Genomic DNA, 19,852 nt, shown 5'->3' on the forward strand with positions numbered 1-19,852 from the left:
TACAGATTTTTGTGTGAACACAAATTTTCTACCCCTTTCACTAAATACCGAAGACCTCAATCGCTGGAACATATGGTAAGAATACCTTGAGTTTTGTAAGAAATGCCAAACTGTCTTCCAAAGTGGCTGTACCAGTTTACATTCCCACCAGCAGTGAATGAGAGTTCCTGTGGTTCTGCATCCTGGCCAACATTTGGTTTTGTCAACAAACAGATGTATAGTGATATCTCCTTGTGGTATTGATTTGCATTTCCCTGGTGACATATGATGTGGAGCATCTTTTCATATGCTCATTTGACATCTGTAATATCTTCTTTGGTGAGGTGTCTGTGAAGGCTTTTGGTCCATTTTTTAATCAGGTTGTTTTCTTATTGTTGATTTTTTAAAAAGTTCTTTGTATATTTTGGATAACAGTCCTTTATCAGATGTTTCTTTTGTAAATATTTTCTCCCAACCTGTGGCTTGTCTTCTCATTCTCTTGAAAATGCTTTTTTTTTCAATATATGAAATTTATTGTCAAATTGATTTCCATACAACACCCAGTGCTCATGCCAAAAGGTGCCCTCCTCAATACCCATCACCCACCCTCCCCTCCCTCCCACCCCCCATCAACCCTCAGTTTGTTCTCAGTTTTTAAGAGTGCTTTGACTCTCTCCCACTCTAACCTCTTTTTTTTTCCTCCCCTCTCCCATGGGTTTGTGTTAGGTTTCTCAGGATCCACATAAGAGTGAAAACATATGGTATCTGTATTTCTCTGTATGGCTTATTTCACTTAGCATAACACTCTCCAGTTCCATCCACGTTGCTACAAAGGGCCATATTTCATTCTTTCTCATTGCCACGTAGTACTCCATTGTGTATATAAACCATAATTTCTTTATCCATTCATCAGTTGATGGACATTTAGGCTCTTTCCATAATTTGGCTATTGTTGAAAGTGCTGCTATAAACATTGGGGTACAAGTGCCCCTATGCATCAGTACTCCTGTATCCCTTGGGTAAATTCCTAGCAGTGCTATTGCTGGGTCATAGGGTAGGTCTATTTTTAATTTTTGGAGGAACCTCCACACTGTTTTCCAGAGCGGCTGCACCAGTTTGCATTCCCACCAACAGTGCAAGAGGGTTCCCGTTTCTCCACATCCTCTCCAGCATCTATAGTCTCCTGATTTGCTCATTTTGGCCACTCTGACTGGCATGAGGTGATATCTGAGTGTGCTTTTGATTTGTATTTCCCTGATGAGGAGTGATGTTGAGCATCTTTTCATGTGTCTGTTGGCCATCTGGATGTCTTCTTTAGAGAAGTGTCTATTCATGTTTTCTGCCCATTTCTTCACTGGGTTATTTGTTTTTCGGGTGTGGAGTTTGGTGAGCTCTTTATAGATTTTGGATACTAGCCCTTTGTCCGATATGTCATTTGCAAATATCGTTTCCCATTCTGTTGGTTGCCTTTTAGTTTTGTTGGTTGTTTCCTTTGCTGTGCAGAAGCTTTGTATCTTCATGAGGTCCCAATAGGTCATTTTTGCTATTAGTTCCCTTGCCTTTGGGGATGCGTCAAGTAAGAAATTGCTGTGGCTGAGGTCAGAGAGGTCTTTTCCTGCTTTCTCCTCTAGGGTTTTGATGGTTTCTTGTCTCACATTCAGGTCCTTTATCCATTTTGAGTTTATTTTTGTGAATGGTGTGAGAAAGTGGTCTAGTTTCAACCTTCTGCATATTGCTATCCAGTTCTCCCAGCACCATTTGTTAAAGAGACTGTCTTTTTTCCATTGGATGTTCTTTCCTGCTTTGTCAAAGATTAGTTGGCCATACGTTTGTGGGTCTAGTTCTGGGGTTTCTGTTCTATTCCACTGGTCTATGTGTCTGTTTTTGTGCCAATACCATGCTGATTACAGCTTTGTAGTAGAGGCTAAAGTCTGGGATTGTGATGCCTCCTGCTTTGGTCTTCTTCTTCAAAATTACTTTGGCTATTCGGGGCCTTTTGTGGTTCCATATGAATTTTAGGATTGCTTGTTCTAGCTTTGAGAAGAATGCTGGTGCAATTTTGATTGAGATTGCATTGAATGTGTAGATAGCTTTGGGTAGTATTGACATTTTGACAATATTTATTCTTCCAATCCAAGAGCATGGAATGTTTTTCCATTTCTTTATGTCTTCTTCAATTTCCTTTATAAGCTTTCTATAGTTTTCAGCATACAGATCTTTTACATCTTTGGTTAGATTTATCCCTAGGTATTTTATGCTTCTTGGTGCAATTGTGAATGGGATCAGTTTCTTTATTTGTCTTTCTGTTGCTTCATTGTTAGTGTATAAGAATGCAACTGATTTCTGTACATTGATTTTGTATCCTGCAACTTTGCTGAATTCATGTATCAGTTCTAGCAGACTTTTGGTGGAGTCTGTCAGATTTTCCATGTATAATATCATGTCATCTGCAAAAAGTGAAAGCTTGACTTCATCTTTGCCAGTTTTGATGCCTTTGATTTCCTTTTGTTGTCTGATTGCTGATGCTAGCACTTCCAACACTATGTTAAACAACAGCGGTGAGAGTGGACATCCCTGTCGTGTTCCTGATCAGGGAAAAAGCTCTCAGTTTTTCCCCATTGAGGATGATGTTAGCTGTGGGCTTTTCATAAATGGCTTTTATGATGTTTAAGTATGTTCCTTCTATCCCGACTTTCTCGAGGATTTTTATTAAGAAAGGATGCTAAATTTTGTCAAATGCTTTTTCTGTATCGATTGACAAGATCATATGGTTCTTATCTTTTCTTTTATTCATGTGATGTATCACGTTGATGGATTTGTGAATGTTGAACCAGCCCTGCAGCCCAGGAATGAATCCCACTTGATCATGGTGAATAATTCTTTTTATATGCTGTTGAATTCGATTTGCTAGTATCTTATTGAGAATTTTTGCATCCATATTCATCAGGGATATTGGCCTGTAGTTCTTCTTTTTTACTGGGTCTCTGGTTTAGGAATCAAAGTAATATTGGCTTCATAGAATGAGTCTGGAAGTTTTCCTTCCCTTTCTATTTTTTGGAATAGCTTGAGAAGGATAGGTATTATCTCTGCTTTAAACATCTGGTAGAGCTCCCCTGGGAAGCCATCTGGTCCTGGACTCTTATTTGTTGGGAGATTTTTGATAACTGATTCAATTTCCTCACTGGTTATGGGTCTGTTCAAGCTTTCTATTTCCTCCTGATTGAGTTTTGGAAGTGTGTGGGTGTTTAGGAATTTGTCCATTTCTTCCAGGTTGTCCAGTTTGTTGGCATATAATTTTTCATAGTATTCCCTGATAATTGCTTGTATCTCTGAGGGATTGGTTGTAATAATTCCATTTTCATTCATGATTTTAATCTATTTGGGTCATCTCCCTTTTCTTTTTGAGAAGCCTGGCTAGCAGTTTATCAATTTTGTTTATTTTTTCAAAAAACCAACTCTTGGTTTCATTGATCTGCTCTACAGTTTTTTTAGATTCTATATTGTTTATTTCTGATCTGATCTTTCTTATTTCTCTTCTTCTGCTGGGTTTCGGGTATCTTTGCTGTTCTGCTTCTATTTCCTTTAGGTGTGCTGTTAGATTTTGTATTTGGGATTTTTCTTGTTTCTTGAGATAGGCCTGGATTGCAATGTATTTTCCTCTCAGGACTGCCTTCTCTGCATCCCAAAGCATTTGGATTGTTGTATTTTCATTTTGTGTGTTTCCATATATTTTTTAATTTCTTCTCTAATTGCCTGGTTGACCCATTCATTCTTTAGTAGGGTTTCTTTAACCTCCATGCTTTTGGAGGATTTCCAGACTTTTTCCTGTGGTTGATTTCAAGCTTCATAGCATTGTGGTCTGAAAGTATGCATGGTATGATCTCAATTCTTGTATACTTATGAAGGGCTGTTTTGTGACCCAGTATGTGATCTATCTTGGAGAATGTTCCATGTGCACTCGAGAATGTCCCATGTTGCTTTGGGATGCAGAGTTCTAAATATATCTGTCAAGTCCATCTCATCCAATGTATCATTCAGAGCCCTTGTTTCTTTATTGACCATGTGTCTAGATGATCAATCCATTTCTGTAAGTGGAGTGTTAAAGTCCCCTACAATTACCACATTCTTATCAATAAGGTTGTTTATGTTTGTGAGTAATTGTTTTATATATTTGGGGGCTCCCATATTCAGCACATAGACATTTATAATTGTTAGCTCTTCCTGATGGATAGACCCTGTAATTATTATATAATGCCCTTCTTCATCTCTTGTTAAAGCCTTTAATTTAAAGTCTCATTTGTCTGATATAAGTATGGCTACTCCAGCTTTCTTTTGACTTCCAGTAGCATGATAAATAGTTCTCCATCCCCTCACTTTCAATCTGAAGGTGTCCTCAGGTCTAAAATGAGTCTCTTGTAGACAGCTAATAGATGGGTCTTGTTTTTTTATCCATTCTGATACCCTATGTCTTTTGGTTGGCACATTTAGTCCATGTACGTTCAGTGTTATTATAGAAAGATATGGGTTTAGAGTCATTATGATGTCTGTAGGTTTCATGCTTGTAGCGATGTCTCTGGTACTTTGTCTCACAGGATCCCCCTTAGGATATCTTGTAGGGCTGGTTTAGTGGTGACGAATTCCTTCAGTTTTTGTTTGTTTGGGAAGACCTTTATCTCTTCTTCTATTCTAAATGACAGACTTGCTGGATAAAGGATTCCAGGCTGCATTTTTCTGTTCATCACATTGAAGATTTCCTGCCATTCCTTTCTGGCCTGCCAAGTTTCAGTAGAGAGATCCGTCACGAGTCTTATCGGTCTCCCTTTATATGTACAGCACGTTTATCCCTAGCTGCTTTCAGAATTTTCTCTTTATCCTTGTATTTTGCCAGTTTCACTATGATATGTCGTGCAGAAGACCGATTCAAGTTACGTCTGAAGGGAGTTCTCTGTGCCTCTTGGATTTCAATGCCTTTTTCCTTCCCCAGATCAGGGAAGTTCTCAGCTATTATTTCTTCAAGTACACCTTCAGCACCTTTCCCTCTCTCTTCCTCCTCTGGGATACCAAATATGCGTAGATTATTTCTCTTTTGTGCATCACTTAGTTCTCTAATTTTCCCCTCATATTCCTGGATTTTTTTATCTCTCTTTTTCTCAGCTTCCTCTTTTTCCATAATTTTATCTTCCAGTTCACCTATTCTCTCCTCTGCCTCTTCAATCCAAGCTGTGGTTGTCTCCATTTTATTTTGTAGTTCATTTATAGCATTTTTTAGCTCCTCCTGACTGTTCCTTAGTCCCTTGATCTCTGTAGCAATAAATTCTCTGCTGTCCTCTATACTGTTTTCAAGCCCAGCGATTAATTTTGTGACTATTATTCTAAATTCACTTTCTGTTATATTGTTAAATCCTTTTTGATCAGTTCGTTGGCTATCGTTATTTCCTGGAGATTGTTTTGAGGGGAATTCTTCCGTGTCATCATTTTGGATAGTCCCTGGAGTGGTGTGGAACTGTGGGGCACTTCCTCTGTGCTGTTTTGAATAACTTGTGTTGGTGGGTGGGGCCGCAGTCAGACCTGATGTCTGTCCCCAGCCCACCGCTGGGGCCACAGTCAGACTGGTGTGTGCCTTCTCTTTCCCTCTCCTAGGGGCGGGATTCACTGTGGGGTGGCGTGGCCTGTCTGGGCTACTTGCACACTGCCAGGCTTGTGGTGCTGGGGATCTGGCCTATTAGCTGGGGTGGATTGGCAAGGTGCACGGGGGGGGGGGGGGGGGGGGGAGGGAGGGGGAGGGGCAGGCTCAGCTCACTTCTCCTTCAGTGGTCTGCTTTGGGAGGGACCCTGTGGCACCAGGAGGGAGTCAGACTCGCCGCGGGAGGAATGGATCCTCAGAATCACAGGGTTGGATGTTTGCGCGGTGCAAGCAAGTTCCCCAGCAGGAACTGGTTCCCTTTGGGATTTTGGCTGGTGGATGGGCGAGGGAGATGGCGCTGGCGAGTGCCTTTGTTCCTGGCCAAGCTGAGCTCTTTCGTCTGGGGCTCAACAACTCTCCCTCCCCTTGTCCTCTAGTCCTCCCGCTCTCTCCAAGCAGAGCTGTTAACTTATAACCTCCCAGATGTTAAGTCCCGCTTGCTGTCAGAACACACTCCATCCGGCCCCTCCGCTTTTACAAGCCAGACTCGGGGGGCTCTGCTTGGCTGGCTTGGCTGGCGGGCTGCCCCTCCGCCCCAGCTCCCTCCCACCGGTCCATGTAGCGTGCAGTGCCTCTCCGTCCTTTCTACTGGCTTCCTTGGGCCTCTCGTCTGCTCTTGGCTGCAGAGAATCCATTCTGCGAGTCTTCTGGCAGTTTTCTGGGTTATTTAGGCAGATGTAGGTGGAATCTAAGTGATCAGCAGAATGCAGTGAGCCCAGAGTCCTCCTACGCTGCCATCTCTGGCATAGGCTTTTTTCGATTACTGAAAATGCTTTTAACAGAGCAGACAGTTTTTAATTTTAATGAAGTCCAGTTTATCCATCATTTCTTTCATGGATCATGACTTTGTTGTTGTATCTAAAAAGTCATTACCATATCCAGCATCAGCTCTTCTCTTATTTGATCTTCTAAGAGTTTTATAGTTTTGTGTTTTACACATTTAGGTCTATGACCCATTTTGAGTTAATTTTTGTGGATGGTGTAAGGTCTTCATTTGGATTTTTTTTTTTTTTTTTTTTGGTCTTTGCTTCATTGTATTGTCTTAACTACTTTGTCAGGAATCAGTGGTGGGGTACCTGGGTGGTTCAGTTAAGCCTCCGACTTCTGCTCAGGTCATGATCTCATGGTCTGTGAGTTCGAGCCCTGCATTGGGCTCTGTGCTGACAGCTCAGAGCCTGGAGCCTGCTTCAGATTCTGTGTCTCCTTCTCTCCCAGCCCTCCCCCACTCATTCTCTGTCTCTCTGTCTCTCTCAAAAATAAAGAAATATTAAAAAAAAAATTTTTTAAAGGATCAGTGGACTATATTCTGGGCTCTCCATCTGTCTCATTGATCTATTTGTCTCTTGTGTTTTTGTCAATACCTCACTGTCTGGATTTTGAAAGCTCCATAAGAATTCTTGAAGTCAGGCAATCTCAGTCCTTTAAATTGTTTTCTTGTTAAATACTGAATTGGCCCTTCTGGGTCTTTTGCTTCTCCATATAAACTTTAGAATCTGTTTGTTAGTACCCACAAAATAACTTGCTGGGATTTTAGGTGGGATTGATTTTGTATTTAACCTGTACCCTGTAGACTCGCTATAGTTGCTTACTAGTTTGAGGAATTTTTTTGTCAATTCTTTAGCATTTTCTATACAGATAATAAAGTCATCTGTGAATAAAGACTTTTATTTCTCCCCTCTCAAACTGTAGGCATGAGTTAGGACTTCCAGTGCAATATTGAAAAGCAGGTGAGAGGGGACATCTTTACCTTGTTCTTGATCTCAGTGTGAAAACTTTCAGTTTCTCAACATTAAATATGATTTTATCTGTAGGTTTTTTTGTGGATATTCTGTACCAAGTTGATGAAGTTCCCCTCTATTCCTAGTTTACTGAGAGTTTTTGTCATGAATGGCTTTTGGATTTTATCAAATGCTTTTTGTGCATCTATTGGTATGATCATGTGATTTTTCTTCTTTAGCTTGTTGATATGATAGAATACATGGATTGATTTTTGAACATCGAACGAACCATGCATGGGTACCTGGGATATATCCCACTTGGTCATGGTGTATAATTCTGTTTATTCATTGCTGGATTCAATTTGCTAATGTTTTGTTGAGGATTTTTTCACTTATGTTCATGAGAGATATTAGTCTATAGTTTCTTATAATATCTTTATTTGGTTTTTGTATTAGGGTAATTCTAGCCTCATTGAATGAGTTCTGTCTTCTGAAAGGGATTGTAGAGAATTGGTATAAATTCTGCATGAAGTATTTGGCATAATTCACCAGTGAACCCATCTGGACCTTTCTAGTTTGGAAGATTGTTAATTATTGATTCAACTTCTTTAATAGATTTTGAGCCTATTTAAATGATCTGTTTCTTCTTGTGTGAGTTTTGACATATTGGGTCTTTCAAAGAATTGGTCCATTTCATCTCAGTTTTGAGGGATTGAGTTGCTTATAGTATCCTTTTATTATCCTTTTAATTTCAGTGGGACCTTTGGTGATTGAGGTCCCTTCTTTTATTTCTGTTACTAGTAACTTTTGTCCTCTTTTTTTTTTTTTCTTTTCCTTAGCCAGACTAGGAGCTTATTTTTTTGTTGTTGTTGTTGTTTTGTTTTTTGTAAAGCTTTTGGTTTCATTGATCTTTCTGTACTAAATTCTGGTTTCTAATTTCATTGATTTCTGCTCTATTTCTTATTTCTTTTCTTCTGCTTACTTTGGGTTTAATTTGCTCATTTTCTAGTTTCCTAAAATGAAAACTTATTGTTTTTAGATCTGTTTTCTTTTTAATATATGCATTCAATGCTATGAATAGCTGTCTAAACACTGCTTTCTCTGCATCCCACAAATTTAGTAAGTTGTGTTTTCATTCTCACCCAATTCAAAATCTTTTAAAATTTCTTTTAATATTTCTCTTTTGACCCATGTGCTATTTAGAACTACATTGTTTAATCTCCACATATTTTGGAATTTTCTGGTTATATTTCTGTTATTGACTTCTAGTTTAATTCCATTGTGGTCTAAGAGCAGAGATATATGATGTCAGTTATTTTTAATTTGTTAAGGTGTGTTTTATGGCTTAAGATGTGGTCTGTCTTGGTGAATGTTCTATATGAGTTTGAGAAGAATGTGAATTCTGCTGTTGTTGGGTGAAGAAGTCTATATCAGTTATATCCAGTTGATTGATGTTATTGGTGCATTCACCTGTATCCTTACTGCTTTTCTTCTGCCTATGGGATCTGTCCAGTTTTGAGAGACATGCATTCTTCTGTTTCTCCTTGCAGTTCTATTAGTTTTTGTCTCACATAGTTTCATGTTCCACTGTCATGTCCATAAACATGAAGGATTATTATGTCTCTTGGAGAAGTGAACCCCTTATCATTATTGTAATATACTTCTTAATCCCTAAGAACTTCCTTGCTTTGAAGTCTGCTCTGTCTGAAATTAATATAGCTGTTCCAGCTTTCTTTTGATTAATGTTAGCATGGTATATTCCTCTTTATCCATTTATTTATATTTAAAGTGAGTTTCTTGCAGACAACATATGTATAGGTCTTATTTTTTGATCCCTCTAACAATTTGTTGTTTTTTTGTTTTTTTTTTTTTAATTTTTTTTAACGTTTATTTTATTTATTTTTGAGACAGAGAGAGACAGAGCATGAACAGGGGAGGGTCAGAGAGAGAGGGAGACACAGAATCGGAAGCAGGCTCCAGGCTCTGAGCTGTCAGCACAGAGCCCGACGCGGGGCTCGAACTCACGGACAGCGAGATCATGACCTGAGCCGAAGTCAGCCGCTTAACCGACTGAGCCACCCGGCACCCCTAACAATTTGTTTTTAATTGGTATATTTAAACCATTGATGTTCAGAGTGATTACTGATATAGTTGGTTAATATCTGTTATATTTGTTAATTCTTTCTAATTGTTGCCCTTGTTCTTTGTTCCTATTTGTGTTTCCCATTCTTTTTCTGCATTTTGTCATTTTAATTGAGCATTTTCTGTCATTCCATTTTCTCTCCTTTCTTAGCGTATTTTGGTAATATTTATTGTTTTTTAGTTTTTTAGTGGTTGCCTTAGAGTTTTTAATATATATTTACCACTAATGTAAGTCTACTTTCAAATAACACTAGAGTCAGCACCCTATAATAACAAAATAATCCTAATTTCTCTCTCCAGTCCCTTGTATCACTGTTATCATTGATTTTATAATATGTAAGCATATATATACATGTATATATATACATATATGCATATGCATACATAATTGAATAAATTATTACTGTTATTCCCTTATTTGTATTATTCCAGGATCTGGGGAATGCTGTTAATATGTAGACCACAGAATAATGGAATTTGAGAGTCCTAAGAAACGGATTTCTCATGCAAGTGAGCCCCAGAAAAAAACATTTAACAAAGTAAAGACTTTGGAATGAAACAGCCCTGATTTGAATCCAATTTAGCCATCAGCTGTATGAGCTGAGGGGAGAATGGTAACCCCTCTAAGTCTCAGTGTCCATGATTGTAAAATGATGGGAGCCCATGAGTAACTAGGGGGCTGTGGCAGGTAAATGAGATAATGTAGCACTTATGACCATCTGGTATGCTGTATATATAATTAATTTGTTTTTCTGTGTAAACTCCAAGAGGTTATGGATTTTTGACTGTTTCACTCCTGCTACATTCTAGTGTCTAGAGCAATGCCTAATAGTCCCTCACAAACGTGCATTGAATGATTCATATAAAGTGGTTAGTCGTGTCTGGAATTTAATGACAGTGGTTGTTGAAAATAATGACGACAACAATAAAAAGCCTAAATCAAATTTTCTGGGAAGCCCATGTTAACACTCACAGTTGTTCTGATAATTATATTGCCAAGTAATTTTAAATTAGTAAATATTCTTACTAATCCCCTTACTGAAAATGTCTTCTTTTTTCAGTGGAGAAAAAAATTTTCATATTTTTTACTATATCTATGCTGGATTAGCTGAAAAGAAGAAACTAGCCCATTACAAATTGCCTGAAAATAAGCCTCCCAGGTAAGGTTACCACCTTATACAAGGTGGTACTTGTATAAGTAATATTTTCACTTCTGATTGAACTTTAGATTTTGACCCATCCTTTCATATTTTTTTCAGATATCTACAAAATGACCACCTCAGAACAGTACAGGATATGATGAATAATACTTTCTATAAATCCCAATATGAATTAATTGAGCAATGTTTCAAAGTCATAGGTTTTACAATGGAGGTAAGTATGAAAGACATTTGGAACCTCTTTAGGAAATATCATTTTGTCATCCCTAATGGTAAGAATGAGCATTTATTGAGTGATTAATATATGCCAGGCATTGTACTAAGTGTTTTATGTGAATCATTCTTTTAATTACTGAAACAACCTTACAGAATAACGAGAATACTTACCAGAATGTTACAGTATTTACTTCATATGTAAAGAGATGGTGGCCATGACATATAATTGAATTTCATTTTGTTCTGAATCTTTCATTTATATTTGCATCTCCCATATATATTACATTTTGCATAAATACCTAAATGGGAGTGCTAGTGGAGTCTTTTTTTAGTGCAGTTTTTTAATACAACTTTATTAAGATGTAATTCACATACCATACAAGTCAGCCATTTAGAGGGTACATTTTAATGACTTTTAGTATATTCAGAATTATACATCCATCATCATAATCATTTTTAGAATATTTTCATGTTCTAAATTTTTCACTCCCAAAAGAAACATGCTAGTGATTAGGAGTTCCTCCTCATTCTTACCCATTTTTGCTTTCTGTCACCATGGATCATTTTATTCTGGACATTTCACATAAACAGAGTGATGCAATACATCATCCTGTGTGACTAGCTTCTCTCATTTAACATAGTAATGTTTTCAAGGTGCATGCATGTTGGATGGAGCATGTATCAGTAGTTCATTTCTTTTCATTGTTGAATAATACCTCATTTTATGGATATACTTGATGTTATTTATCCGGTCATCAGTTGATAGACATTTGGGTTGTTTCCATTTGGGGGCTATCATGAATAATGCAGCTATGAACACTCATGTACAATTTTTTGTGTGGACGTAAGTTTCCATTTCTCTTTGGTGTATACCTAGGAGTGGAACTACTGAGTCATAGGGTAACACTGTGTTGAACCTTTTGAGGAACTGCTAGACTGTTTTCCAAAGCAGCTGCACTAGTTTACATTCTAACCAGCAGTGCGCAAAGTTTCCAGTTTCTCCATATCCTCCCCAACATTTACTATTATCTGTCTTTTTTATTATAGCCATCCTAGTGGGTATGAAGTGGTACCTTATTGTGGTTTTGATTTGCATTTACCTAATGGCTTATGACCCTGAACTTCTTTACGTGTACTTATTGGTCATTTATGTATCTTGTGTGAAGAAATGTCTATTCATACCCTTTACCTTTTTAAAAAAATTGGGTTGTGTTTTTATTATTGAATTGTTAAGGATTATTTATGTTGTAAATACAAGTCCCTTATCAGATAAGTGATTTGCAAAAATTGTCTCCCTTTTGTTGTCTTTGTACCTTCTTTTTTCTTTTTTTTTTTAATCTTTAATTTTGAGAGATAAAGAGAGAGAGACAGAGCACAGGGCAGGGAGGAATAGAGAGAGAGAGGCACAGAATCCAAAGCAGGCTCCAGGTTCTGAGCTATCAGCACAGAGCCCGACGCAGGGCCCAAACTCACAAATTGCGAGATCATGACCTGAGCCGAAGTCGGACACTTAAATGACTGAGCCACCCAGACGCTCCTATTATCTTTTCACTTTCTTGATGGTGTCCTTTGCAAGTATACATGTTTTTAATTTTTATGATGTCCAGTTTATCCATTTGTCTTTTGTTGCTTGTTATTTTTGTGTCATATATAGGAAACTATTGACTCATCCAAAGTCACAGAAATTCATACCTAAATATTCTTCCAGGAGCTGTATTGTTTTCACTCTTGCATACAGGTTACTGTTCCACTTTGAGTTAATATTTGTGTCTGATGTGAGATAGCTTCTTTTGCATGTAGATATTCAGTTGTACCACAACCATTTGTTGAAGACTGTTCTTTCTCCATTGCTGGGTTTGGCATCCTTGTGAAAATCAGATGACCACAGAGGCGCCTGGGTCGCTCAGTGGGTTAAGCATCTGACTTCAGCTCAGGTCATGATCTCACTGTTCCTGAGTTTGAGCCCCACATCGGGCTCTCTGCTTTCAGCACAGACCCACTTCAGAACCTCTGTCCCCCTCTCTCTCTGCCCCTGCCCCCTTGTGCTCACATGCACTCTCTCTCTCTCTCTCTCTCTCTCTGTCTCTAAAATAAATAAACATTTAAAAAAAGAAAATTGAGGTACCTTGGTGTCTCAGTCAGTTAAGCATCTGATTCTTGATTTCAGCTTAGGTCATGATCCCATGGTTCATGAGATCAAGCCCTACGGGAGGCTTTATGCTGACAATGATGAGCCCACTTGGGATTCTCTCTGTTCCTCTCTCTCTCTGCTTCTCCCCGACTCACTCTCTCTCCCTCTCTCAAAATAAATAAACTTAAAAAAAAAAAAAAAGAAAGAAGGGGCACCTGGTGGCTCAGTTGGTTAAGTGTCCGACTTTGCTTGGGTCATGATCTCACGGTTCATGAGTTCGAGCCCCACGTCGGGCTCTGTGCTGACAGCTTGGAGCCTGGAGCCTGCTTCAGATTCTGTGTCTCCCTCTCCCTCTGTCCCTCACCCACTCACACTCTGTCTCTGTCTCTCAAACATAAATAAACATTTTTAAAAATTAAAAAAAAAATATCAGTTGACCATAAATGTATAGATTTATTTCTGAACTCTCAGTTCTATTATAATTACCTCTACATGTTTCTGCTAGTCCCACGCTTGATTACTGTGGCTTTGCAATAAGTTTTGAAATTGGAAAGTGTGATTCTCCTAACTTTGTTCTTTTTCCCAATTGTTTTGAGTCCCTGGAATTTCTATGTGAATTTGAGGATCAGCTTGTCACTTTCTAGCGCAGCCTTTTGTAAGACTTCTTTTTTGTTCATCTTGCTCTTCCCCATCTCACCCCCTCCATCCATATCTGCTCTTTTTCCCTTTCCCAAGCAAATGGATGTTAACAACTCAGCATTTATAATCCAGCATTTCATATTTATCTCCTTGCTTATAAAGTACTGCTTATAGACACCATGTATACATGTGTAAACACACATGTACATGCACATGAATCTGGAGGGATGGGCATTATTTTATTAATATGGTATTATATTACACACATTTTTCTTTTACACACACATATATATATGTACATGTACATATATACATATGCATACATATATATACATTCATTCTCAGGCCAGTTAACATACAGTATAGTCTTGTCTTCAGGAATAGAACCCAGTGATTCATCACTTACATATAACACCCAGTGCTCATCCCAACAAGTGCCCTCCTTAATGTCCATCACCTACCTCCCCTACCCCTCAACCCTCCCCATCAACCCTCAGTTCTCTATATTTAAGTGTCTCTTATGGTTTGCCTCCCTCTCTGTTTATATCTTATTTTTCCTTCCCTTCCTCTATGATCATCTGTTAATTTTCTCAAATTCCACATATGAGTGAAATCATGTGGTGTCTGTTTTTCTCTGGCTGACTTATTTTACTTAGCATAATACCCTCCATTTCCATCCACGTTGTTGCAGATGGCAAGATTTCATTCTTTTCATCGCCAAGTAGTGTGTGTGTGTGTGTGTGTGTGTGTGTGTGTGTGCGCGCGCGCGCGCACCATCTTCTTAATCCATTCATCAGTTGATGGACAGTGGGCTCTTTCCATAATTTGATTGTTGTTGATAGCACTGGTATAAATATTGGGGTGCATGTGCCCCTTTGAATCAGCATTTTTGTATCCTTTGGATAAATTCCTAAGGGTGCAATTGCTGGGTCATAGGGTAGTTCTGTTTTTAATTTTTTGAGGAACCTCCATATTGTTTTCCTGAGTGGCTGCACCAGTTTGCATTCCCCACCCACAGTGCAAAAGGGTTCCACTTTCTCCACCTCCTCACCAACATCTGTTGTTTCTTGAGTTGTTAACTTTAGCCACTCTAACTGGTGTTACACACATTTTTCTATACCTGGTTTCTCTCACTCTGCAATACCTTGCGGAAATCCCTTCAAGTCACCTAGTGTAGCACTAAATCAGTCCTTTTAAATTAAATTTTTTTTAATGTTTATTTATCTTTGAGAAAGAGCATGAGCATGAGCAGGGGAGGGACAGAGAGAGAGGGCACAGAATCCAAAGCAGGCTCCAGGCTCTGAGCTTTCAGCACAGAGCCAACATGGGGGTCGAACCCACAAACCGTGAGATCATGACCTGAGCCAAAGTCGGACGCTTACGAACTGATCCACCCAAGTGCTCCTAATAAGTCCTCTTAAAGGCAACATAGTGTTCCATGGTATGTACTACCATAATTTATTCTGCCATTCAGATATAACTGGGCATACAACTATTAATGTTTCTAAGTCTTTGTCACTGAACAAGGCCGTAATTTTTTTTTATTTCTTGGTGCTTTTATCTCAGTGGGATAGGTCCCTAGCGGTGGGATTGCTGGGTCATAGGGTATATGTATTTTAAATTTGAATATGAATTGTAAAATTGCTTTCTAACAACTATAAAACATTTGATATTTCTACCAGCAATGTATGTGAGTCCCCTACACCACCATCTCTGCCATGTGTTGTAGCTTTTTAAATATTTGGTAATCTGACGGGTGTATGTAACCTCTCATTTCAAGTTTGCATATCCTTAACTAAGAGTGAATTTGAGCATCTTTCCTTTTGTTAATTTTTTTTTTTTATTTTTTGTGTTAGCTGCTTGGATCTGCTTTTTATGAACATATATGTATGTATGTTGCCCTTTTATTGAGTCATTTCTATGTTTTATGCCAATTTGTTCTCATTGAATATTATTGACATTATATTTTTTTTATCATTTGTGTTTTAAATATGTTTTCAGTTATATGGCTGGTCCATGGCATACTTATACTTTTTTTTTCTTAACTTTTTGTCATTACTGTTACCATATAAAAATAGGGTTTTCATTTTTGTATATTCAGACAAGTCTTTTTTTTGTTTATAACATCTGGGTTCTAGTCTTGGTTTAGAAATTTTCCACTTTCTCTGGATTATACATGTAGACTCCTAGATTGTTTTGAAAGTTTAAAAACATATACTTAATATATTAAATATATTTGATCCATTTGAAATTAATTTTTTACATAGTGCCAAATGGGGTACCACTTTTATTCTCTTCCCTATGGAGACCCAGTCATGCCTCACTACGTTAGATAACTACCCTTTGCCTACTGGATTGACTTATCCTATATTAAAGTCTTATATAGAATGGAATCTCTTTCTGAGTCATTATTTTATCCACCAATCTATGTTTCTGTCTCTATATCAATATCCTGTTGACAATTACAGTGGTTTGATACTATATTTTTAGTAAAGCATCCTACCAAGAAAGGCATGTCCTCTTCTCACTTTCTTCTTTTTAATCCTTGCCTAAGCTAATGTCTGTCATTTGTTTCTCTGTATAGACTTTAAGATCAACTTATTCAGTTCTGAAAGCCCTGCTGGAATTCTAATGAGAATTGTATTAAATTTATTTAGTAACTTTTGTGGCATTGTTATTTTTATCATGTTATTTATGTTTTCTCATCACGGGTCATGACCTGCCTTTCTATTTGTTTAGATGTTGTTTGAGTTTTTAATAATTTATAGTTTTATTTATGTAGAACTTAAGCTTTTAGGTTTTTTTCCTAACCAGGTCATGGCTTTTGGTGTAATTCTAAATGTTTTTTTCTGCTAGTAGTCTTATGTAAATATATAATCATGTCATCAGCGAAAAGAAGAGTTTTATACTTTTTTCCTGTTATGTCAGTCATCTATTCTTTTGTGTACTTAGAGCATCTAAGACTTAGAGTCTAAGTCAGTATTAATTACAAATGATTATAACTTGTCTCCCTGTCTTGTTTCTGATTTTAAGTAAAATGGTTTCACTGTTTTGCTCTTATTTCTGATGAAGAGCATTTATCATAATAATTTCCTTTTATTGCTGCTTTGCTGAGGGCTGTTATTAGGAATCCTGCAGACTTTTATCAAATGCCTTTTCTTCATCAGTTGACATCATATTTTTCTACAGCACCTTGTTGACATCTATCATGTTGATAGATTTCTTGATATGTAAGTATCCTTACGTTTCTGGAATAAATATAATGGAATCAAACTGTGCTTCTCTTTAGATTAAATTTCTGGATTACATTCCCTGGTGTTTTATTTAGAATTTTTGCATCTGTATTCATCAGTGAGATTTACCTACTGTTTTAGTTTTCTGTTATATCTTTATCAGATTTGCCTATTAAAGGTATGCCAGTGAGCTTTTTATCTTTTTTCTTTGGCCTATAAAAGTTTAAATCAGAGTTAAAATTAGCTCCCAGTGTCTCTGAAGACATAAAGCACCTGGACACAGATACATAGGTCCTCTTCTATATAGAAATTTCCACGGAAGAGACCTAGTCAGCTGGGCCTTTTACAAGCACCCTAGGTTATTTCTATCATTAGAGAAGATTGGGGATCAGTGATATTTAAAACTTTGAATTAAGGTTAGATAAAATTCAGCCATATGTGCCTCTGGTCCTGGGCCTTTTTCATATTGGGTCTTTAATCAGCTTTCTGATTCTTCTGTGATACTTATCTATTTAAATTCTGTTTTCTTTTTGGGTTATCTGTATTTTGCTAAGAAATCATCATCAAATCTGATGCCATAGATATGACTGATGCTGTTTTCTGATGCTTTTAAGTTATTCTGGTTGTGTTTCCTTTTACATTCATTTATGTATGTTTGGCCTTAGTATCTTTTTTATTTTAATTTTTTTTAATGTTTATTTTTAAGAGAGAGAGAGAAGGAGATAGAGCATGAGCAGAGGAGGGACAGAGAGAGAGGGAGACACACAATCTGAAGCAGGCTCCAGGCTCTGAGCTGTCAACACAGCTTGCAACCTGTGCTTGTAACCACTGGGCTTACAACTCCATAACCAGTAAATTGCAGTTCAAATAGGGAAACTCAGTGGCTCTGTGGTACCTAGGTAGCAAGGAGATGATTGAGGGGGACCTTCTCTCTGTTGACGCATTAAATAGCTTAATGCTGTAAAGTGGAACAAAGAAACCATTGTTTGATAAGATTTCTGAAGGTTTTCGAGGAAGCTTGTACTCTGTGCTTACCTATAATATGAAGAACTTTCTCCCAGCAAGACAGATGCCTGGTTCTTACAGTGGCCAGTGTGTGACTCTCATTCCCCTACTCCACCCTCATAAAAGAGAACAACAGCAAAGGTTGGCAGGGTGACTGGATGGATACATGAGGATGGGAGAATTTGCTTGACTAGTAGCAGCTTTTGCTGGAGAGCTGGGAGAGAAATGGTGAGGATGGCATATTGGTTGACAATCAAGTGATTATTAAGCTTATAGAATTCACTGTGGCTATCTCATGTAAGGAGTAGAGTGCTGTACATCCCTATATGTGCTCTGAGGTCAGAGTGTCGTATCATGTTGTATTGTGCTGAAAACTGTGCTGTTAACCTGACCTGACTACCTTTTGGGAGCAACATCTCAACTGTAGTATCTAGAGTCAGAGATAACCCTAATACATTTCCTAATAAAATAGATACTTTTATTATTGGCAAAATAAATGTGTTTGTTGTTGGTTCAGCTCTGGAAGCATGAGTTTCAGCCATGTTCCAGGTCCCCTTCTTATACTTCCTTCTGATGTCCCAAGCATCATAGGTGACCACTTGGGTCTTTTGCTCTCTGGCTTAAAGGACCAAGATCTTGTCCTCCTCTGAGTGTTTCAGCACAGTGTAAACCTAGATTGGCCGCATTGTGAGTAGAAATAGAACGTTTGCTGCTCTGCTAGCTGGCACGATACTAATTAGTTTAACCCTAACCCTACCCTGACCCCAGTCTCTCCCTGGGCACAACTGCTTCCCAGTGTACCTTTCTCACTCTACCTGGCAAAATTCACTTTCAAATCTGGCTCCTCCCCTTCTGCTATATCACTTTCCCTCCCTAACCCTGCCCTCACCCCCAGCTTGTACCTATAAAGACAAGTTGATTTAAGCCCGGGGGGTAATGGGGGTGAACTCCTGCCTCTTAAAGCAGAAGCCAACTGATTTGTGCATGCAGTAAATAGAGAAAAAGGCAGCATCCACCCTTTTCTCCAGTCTTTGGTCATAAGGTGAATGTTGCTCGTAGTAGGTGATCCTTTGGACGGTGCTCTGGCTCTGTGGGCTGACTGGTTTTGGGGGAAACAACAGAGGTTGACTGCATCTCAGGGCGTCCTCCAAACTAGAAGCATGTCATACAGGAGGCAAGCGGCTCCTGGTTCTAACCAGGGCTGGACCTCTTTGTAGCTCCTTTCCCGGGTGTTTGTCATCAGAAGAGCTTATCTTCTTAGCAGTTCCCTCCCCCAGAGGTTGCTATCTTAGAAGCAGGGAATCATTTTTAATTGGTTTGTTTACTTTTAAGCCCCTCTCATTAGAGGCAGGGTTTTACTTATATTTGGTTCAGCTCCTTTCTTTTGCTTGGTAGAACCATATTTAGTAACACTGAAATGAAAGTAGTTTCGCAGTTAACATCTACTGACAAATATAATTCATTTCTTTAAAACACAGTATTCTAAAACCACAGTATTCTAAACTTACACATACTCGGTGTTTATTGAGCATGCAAACATCTAAACATGTAGTTTGGAATAAAGGAAAATATAAAATCTGTTTCTGGAGCAAAGCATAATCACTGCTCAATATCTTTTTTTTAATTATTTTATTCTCTTTTTTAATTTTATTTTTTATTTTGAGAGGGGGTGGGTAGAGAGAGAGGGAGACAGAGTCTCAAGCAGGCCCCACCCCATCATGAAACTGTGAGAATAGGACCTGAACTGAAATCAAGTGTCAGACTGCTCAACTGAGTCACTCAGGTACCCCACTGTTAAATATCTCATGAAGACTTGGTCCAGTTCAAGGTGACTCTCCTAGGATGTGGTATCTCCCATCTGAAAGCAGAGACTCAGAGAGTTAACAGGGCATATTGCCCAGGTTTGGAGACAGTAGAATTAAACTGAGTAGATGTTTATTTCCTTT

The 19,852-nt window shown here is 38.2% G+C and overlaps 1 protein-coding gene across 2 annotated transcripts in view; it reads left to right on the forward strand.

Annotated features, from left to right (window-relative positions):
- Positions 1 to 19,852, forward strand: part of MYO3A (myosin IIIA) — a 244,074-nt gene that overhangs the window by 121,420 nt on the left and 102,802 nt on the right. For both annotated transcript variants that reach the window (XM_060659133.3, XM_060659132.3), the window contains exons 15-16: positions 10,584 to 10,682; positions 10,782 to 10,896. In XM_060659133.3, coding sequence (XP_060515116.2) covers positions 10,584 to 10,682; positions 10,782 to 10,896 — 214 coding nt within the window. The remainder of the gene's footprint in view (positions 1 to 10,583; positions 10,683 to 10,781; positions 10,897 to 19,852) is intronic.

This window comes from Panthera onca, chromosome B4 (assembly GCF_046562875.1).
Source record: "Panthera onca isolate mPanOnc1 chromosome B4, mPanOnc1 haplotype 2, whole genome shotgun sequence".
In the NCBI taxonomy this organism is placed as follows: Eukaryota; Metazoa; Chordata; class Mammalia; order Carnivora; family Felidae; genus Panthera; species Panthera onca.